Source organism: Hippocampus comes, unplaced genomic scaffold (assembly GCF_001891065.2).
Source record: "Hippocampus comes isolate QL1 unplaced genomic scaffold, H_comes_QL1_v1.1 scaffold53, whole genome shotgun sequence".
Lineage (NCBI taxonomy): Eukaryota > Metazoa > Chordata > Actinopteri > Syngnathiformes > Syngnathidae > Hippocampus > Hippocampus comes.
Genome location: NW_017805707.1, coordinates 309,407 through 315,680, shown reverse-complemented (window position 1 = coordinate 315,680; position 6,274 = coordinate 309,407). Strand labels below are relative to the sequence as shown.

The 6,274-nt window shown below is 48.4% G+C and overlaps 3 protein-coding genes and 1 long non-coding RNA gene across 4 annotated transcripts in view; 2 read left to right on the top strand and 2 right to left on the bottom strand.

The window, feature by feature from the left end:
* Nucleotides 1–5,122, top strand: part of sema3c (sema domain, immunoglobulin domain (Ig), short basic domain, secreted, (semaphorin) 3C) — a 26,171-nt gene extending 21,049 nt beyond the window's left edge. The window contains exon 18 of the mRNA XM_019883029.1: nt 3,703–5,122. Coding sequence (XP_019738588.1) covers nt 3,703–4,142 — 440 coding nt within the window. The 3' untranslated portion in view covers nt 4,143–5,122. The remainder of the gene's footprint in view (nt 1–3,702) is intronic.
* Nucleotides 7–1,146, top strand: LOC109523694 (uncharacterized). Its single transcript, XR_002169821.1, has 2 exons — nt 7–374; nt 687–1,146. It is a non-coding gene; the product is annotated as an uncharacterized LOC109523694 (long non-coding RNA).
* Nucleotides 5,123–5,318: 196 nt separating the features above from the next.
* On the bottom strand, nt 5,319–6,099 carry LOC109523691 (platelet glycoprotein 4-like). The gene is made up of 3 exons (XM_019883026.1): nt 5,963–6,099; nt 5,818–5,872; nt 5,319–5,746 (listed from the first exon to the last, which is right to left on the bottom strand). The coding sequence occupies exons 1-3, from the start codon at nt 5,989–5,991 to the stop codon at nt 5,573–5,575; spliced, it is 258 nt and encodes an 85-aa protein (XP_019738585.1). The 5' UTR covers nt 5,992–6,099; the 3' UTR covers nt 5,319–5,572.
* A 96-nt stretch (nt 6,100–6,195) lies between these two features.
* Nucleotides 6,196–6,274, bottom strand: part of LOC109523653 (platelet glycoprotein 4-like) — a 3,419-nt gene continuing 3,340 nt past the window's right edge. Inside the window, exon 4 of the mRNA XM_019882948.1 lies at nt 6,196–6,210. Within this exon, the coding sequence (XP_019738507.1) occupies nt 6,196–6,210 (15 nt within the window). The remainder of the gene's footprint in view (nt 6,211–6,274) is intronic.

Sequence of the window (6,274 nt, the reverse complement as noted above, 5' to 3'; positions counted from 1 at the left end):
GCAGCAGTACTGCAAGGAGAGGAAGGAAAGGAAGGAGCTCCAGGAGAAGCAGAAGAGCGTTGCGCACCCGCCGCCGGGGCCGCTCAGGGGGGACTTGGCCAAGCTCAAGCCCCTGCTGGATCGCAGGAAGAGCCGCAACAGGCGGAATCACCTCCCGGAGGACTAAGGGAATGACAGACGGCCGGCCGGGATGTAGCCGGAGCGCCGGCCACCAGCAAAACAGGGCCTGGAACCTTTTTTATGCCGTGTCGTGATGAAAGGGACACGCTTGAAGGGATCAAAAGGCGCAAAAGGATGGATGCATGCTTGACTCTCTGGGGAAAAAAATGGTGCCAAATCATCATTTCCAAGTCGTTAGTGTCCACTTCCAATATGTAAGCATTCACTTTTATCAGTGATAGGATATCCGGTAATAATTTATTGCAAATTCTTTTGCAGACTCCCAGGTGGTCCGAGGACCCCAGTTTGAGAACCGCTTCGGTCGCGGGTTCTCCTCAACTGTGCTTTAATCCGCACAAAACCGGAAAATGTCCGCCGCGTTGTGAATACATCATGTAGATAAAGATTACGTTCTCTTATTTAATGTGAATACGCGCTCTTCTTCTGTGTAAATACAATATGACGGTATCTGCAATTCGCAGACACTTGATTTGAATGTGATTTTTATTTTATTTTATTTTTTGCAGATCATCAGTTAATGTCGCTAGGGACGTGGCGTTTCAAGCACCATGTAAGCAACCCTTTCTATTTATTCGTGGAACTGATGTCCTGAATAAATGTGTTTAGCTGAGATTGCATCTCTGTGAGCTTCGAAGCTAAGCTAACACGCTAACGCCACAGTACCGCGTCTTAAAAAAACTGGTTTCTAAAGAAAGATTTCAATTCTTGTCCTTGGTTGTAATTTTGTTAGCTTTGCGCTAGTTAACGGGCGTTAGCAACAAAACCGCAAAGTTTACATTGAAATTATTTGAGGCCTTTTCACACAGTCTCAATAATGACCTTCATTTGTCATTGAGTCGTTCAGAATAACACTTCCAGTGGCGTTTGTTTGATGCTAACTAAGCTACTGATAGCTAGCTTCCGTTTCCTGAGTGATATTTTTCAGTGTTGGTGTGCAGTATAAAAAGTCTTGCTTTTGAATATGAATGCACTTTGGTGTTCTTTCTGGTCACGTCGTAGCGTCAGCCATCGATCTGCCGTCTGACACTTTGCTGAGTACGCGTTCTCTCGCACAATTCACACAGGATAAGTCAAAGAAATCTTTTTTTGTTATTCTTTCCCAGGCATTTCGACTCAATAAAGCCATATCCCGCTCATAGCATAGCGCTTATGGTAAAAGGGAACAAAGCGATACTTTTGCTTTTATTCCTTTGAAGCAACAAAACTTATAAACACAAATCAACAGAATTATTATGTCGGACATCACGTAGCCTTGAAATGGCTTCTCGGATTGCACTTGAAGGCCCCGAATCCCTGATTGTTTGAATTAAAGTGACACGACTCAAAGTCAAGTTTTACCCTTTACAAAAATCACAGTATGACTATCAAAGTGACGGGGGACATTGTAAATAATAAGTCCGTATCAAAAGAGCAGCATCAAACGGTTTCCGACTCATCGTTGCACCGAACGGCGATGTACGAAATGAGGCAAAGGGCGAAGACGGCCAGGCCCGCGCCCAGCAGGACCTTCTGGACTACGTCCAGCATCTTGATCCGGTCCACCAGCTCCTCCTTGAGCAGGCTCGCAGAATCGTCGTCCAGTTGCGCCGTCTGAAACCAAAACGTCGGACGCGTTGAGAAAAAGCCCAAAAGATTGCGTGCGGCGGCATCGGTGTCGTTACCTCGTTCATCCAGACCAAAGGGAAAATGATGCTTTCGTTGATTTTCTTCAACACCCTACGCACAAGCAGAACATCGATAGCAAGAGCGGGTACATACCGATGGCCGCAAAACGCCAAAGCCCAAACGTACAAAAATGCAACTTACGTGATGATCTTGGAGGGTCCGTACCTCATGTTCACCTGGATTCTCTTGGCAAAGCCAAGGGTAATTCCCGTTATCTACAAAGGTGGAAAGATAGAGTTGCCCCTTTCAAACAGGGATTTCCGCGCAATTGGACCATCAGAGACATAACCGGCATTCATTTGTCCGTGCCAAAAATCAAGCCCAATGAAGCGGGATCCATACTTGAATAACACTTGCTTCGGTTGTTAATATTTTCAATAGGATACAAGTCAAAATCTTACAGGTTCCACGTCTAGGTAGGTCTTATGGTGCTCCTCGCTCGGGTTGAGCCCCTTAATAGCCTGATGCAGGGACGGCGTACCATGAAGGAAGTGTGGCAAGGAGATGTAGATGGGCTGTCCTGCGAAGAAAAACCCAGACAGACGGATGAGAACCTGGCTAAAGAAACGGTCCAATCAAATGTGAATAGGATACAAGTCAAAATCTTACAGGTTCCACGTCTAGGTAGGTCTTATGGTGCTCCTCGCTCGGGTTGAGCCCCTTAATAGCCTGATGCAGGGACGGCGTACCATGAAGGAAGTGTGGCAAGGAGATGTAGATGGGCTGTCCTGCGAAGAAAAACCCAGACAGACGGATGAGAACCTGGCTAAAGAAACGGTCCAATTGTCCGGACTGACCGTCCTGACAGGAACTTATGTCCAGCACTCCTGCCATGGTGCAGTTCTTGGTGGTCTTGGGATCCCGACAGTAGCAGTGGTTGTCGGGGTTGTCCACCGGCGAGGCTAAGGTGGACGGCAGCAGTCCGAAGCGGTACACCGGGATCTCCTTCAGCTCCACGGAATGCTCAAAGTTGGCCGACACCGACCTGCGGGACACACAGGTGACCTCTAGTGGCCACTGAGAGGGTTGCAGGGGGACTTAAATCACCTGCAGATGTCGGAGGAAAAGAAGTAGATGGGCTTTGTCGCATCCACAAAGGGAGCAAAATTAGAACCATCTGGGAAAATGGAAGTGGAGTCCAGTTAGAAGGCGGGCAAAGCCATTTTGTTTTGCACCCCCCACACCCCGAGACCCTCACCTGTCCCGTTGATCATGTTGCAGTACTTGTCGTCCCAGAAGGGCAGGCTCCTGAAAACAAGAGAACAGGAAGCTCCTTGAAGACTGTTATCGTCGTCTCGTCGATATTTGTCCACGTTCACCTGGATCCTCGCCACTTGTCGATCGTGCCCACTTTGCCGATGTCACCCTCGCCGGTGTAGACGGTGTAGTAGCCGTCAAAGGTGGCGTTGTACTGGAGGACCGGGGGAAGATTTCAGCTCATCGTGACGGCCGGCAAAAACGCTTCAAGAAATATCTCGCTCGGTCTAACCGGAATGCTAAAAGTGGTCCAAACTAAAGTACGACTAAAATGAATATTATGTCGGAGTGACCCACGGGTGCAAAAAGGCCCACGGTGGCTTTCAACATGGGGTCTTTGTATCCCCACAGCAGCTCCCTGACGCTGCGCTGCTGGAACAAGGACGAGTTGCTGCTCTTGATCATGCGCTCCAGGACAGGATGCAGCACAATTGGAAGCTTCGAATACGCCCCCTGACATGCACAAAAACAAAGATGATGCGCACAAAGGACAGAAGGGCACTTTTTTTATAAGCGGACTGATCTGATTAGAAACAGATTTGCATCGGCCGTGCTGATACCTCCTTAAAGGCCAACTCTGTTTTCTTCCTGGCTGTCCGTGTGAACCTCAGGTGAAGCTGAGCGAGCGCGTGCTGTCCACGGAGCACGGCCTGCTCATCCGCTCGGCCCAGCTCTCTGACCAAGGCCTCTACTACTGCCTGACCACCGAGAACGGTTTCAAGCGCACCGTGGCCAAGATCCGCCTGCGGGTGCTGAGCGCCGCCGCTGCCGGGGCACTGACCGAAAGGGGCCGCTCGGCGTGGCCCTGGTCGGCGGCGGCGGCGCACCCCAAGGCGCTGCTGGAGGCCTTCAGCCCGGCCGAGAATCTGGCCGTGCAGCAGTACTGCAAGGAGAGGAAGGAAAGGAAGGAGCTCCAGGAGAAGCAGAAGAGCGTTGCGCACCCGCCGCCGGGGCCGCTCAGGGGGGACTTGGCCAAGCTCAAGCCCCTGCTGGATCGCAGGAAGAGCCGCAACAGGCGGAATCACCTCCCGGAGGACTAAGGGAATGACAGACGGCCGGCCGGGATGTAGCCGGAGCACCGGCCACCAGCAAAACAGGGCCTGGAACCTTTTTTATGCCGTGTCGTGATGAAAGGGACACGCTTGAAGGGATCAAAAGGCGCAAAAGGATGGATGCATGCTTGACTCTCTGGGGAAAAAAATGGTGCCAAATCATCATTTCCAAGTCGTTAGTGTCCACTTCCAATATGTAAGCATTCACTTTTATCAGTGATAGGATATCCGGTAATAATTTATTGCAAATTCTTTTGCAGACTCCCAGGTGGTCCGAGGACCCCAGTTTGAGAACCGCTTCGGTCGCGGGTTCTCCTCAACTGTGCTTTAATCCGCACAAAACCGGAAAATGTCCGCCGCGTTGTGAATACATCATGTAGATAAAGATTACGTTCTCTTATTTAATGTGAATACGCGCTCTTCTTCTGTGTAAATACAATATGACGGTATCTGCAATTCGCAGACACTTGATTTGAATGTGATTTTTATTTTATTTTATTTTTTGCAGATCATCAGTTAATGTCGCTAGGGACGTGGCGTTTCAAGCACCATGTAAGCAACCCTTTCTATTTATTCGTGGAACTGATGTCCTGAATAAATGTGTTTAGCTGAGATTGCATCTCTGTGAGCTTCGAAGCTAAGCTAACACGCTAACGCCACAGTACCGCGTCTTAAAAAAACTGGTTTCTAAAGAAAGATTTCAATTCTTGTCCTTGGTTGTAATTTTGTTAGCTTTGCGCTAGTTAACGGGCGTTAGCAACAAAACCGCAAAGTTTACATTGAAATTATTTGAGGCCTTTTCACACAGTCTCAATAATGACCTTCATTTGTCATTGAGTCGTTCAGAATAACACTTCCAGTGGCGTTTGTTTGATGCTAACTAAGCTACTGATAGCTAGCTTCCGTTTCCTGAGTGATATTTTTCAGTGTTGGTGTGCAGTATAAAAAGTCTTGCTTTTGAATATGAATGCACTTTGGTGTTCTTTCTGGTCACGTCGTAGCGTCAGCCATCGATCTGCCGTCTGACACTTTGCTGAGTACGCGTTCTCTCGCACAATTCACACAGGATAAGTCAAAGAAATCTTTTTTTGTTATTCTTTCCCAGGCATTTCGACTCAATAAAGCCATATCCCGCTCATAGCATAGCGCTTATGGTAAAAGGGAACAAAGCGATACTTTTGCTTTTATTCCTTTGAAGCAACAAAACTTATAAACACAAATCAACAGAATTATTATGTCGGACATCACGTAGCCTTGAAATGGCTTCTCGGATTGCACTTGAAGGCCCCGAATCCCTGATTGTTTGAATTAAAGTGACACGACTCAAAGTCAAGTTTTACCCTTTACAAAAATCACAGTATGACTATCAAAGTGACGGGGGACATTGTAAATAATAAGTCCGTATCAAAAGAGCAGCATCAAACGGTTTCCGACTCATCGTTGCACCGAACGGCGATGTACGAAATGAGGCAAAGGGCGAAGACGGCCAGGCCCGCGCCCAGCAGGACCTTCTGGACTACGTCCAGCATCTTGATCCGGTCCACCAGCTCCTCCTTGAGCAGGCTCGCAGAATCGTCGTCCAGTTGCGCCGTCTGAAACCAAAACGTCGGACGCGTTGAGAAAAAGCCCAAAAGATTGCGTGCGGCGGCATCGGTGTCGTTACCTCGTTCATCCAGACCAAAGGGAAAATGATGCTTTCGTTGATTTTCTTCAACACCCTACGCACAAGCAGAACATCGATAGCAAGAGCGGGTACATACCGATGGCCGCAAAACGCCAAAGCCCAAACGTACAAAAATGCAACTTACGTGATGATCTTGGAGGGTCCGTACCTCATGTTCACCTGGATTCTCTTGGCAAAGCCAAGGGTAATTCCCGTTATCTACAAAGGTGGAAAGATAGAGTTGCCCCTTTCAAACAGGGATTTCCGCGCAATTGGCCCATCAGAGACATAACCGGCATTCATTTGTCCGTGCCAAAAATCAAGCCCAATGAAGCGGGATCCATACTTGAATAACACTTGCTTCGGTTGTTAATATTTTCAACCCATGCGCAGCTTTTTAAGCAAGATTCCCGTTTGATGGACAACGTGAAAGGGGCTCGGGGTTTTGACCAGACAC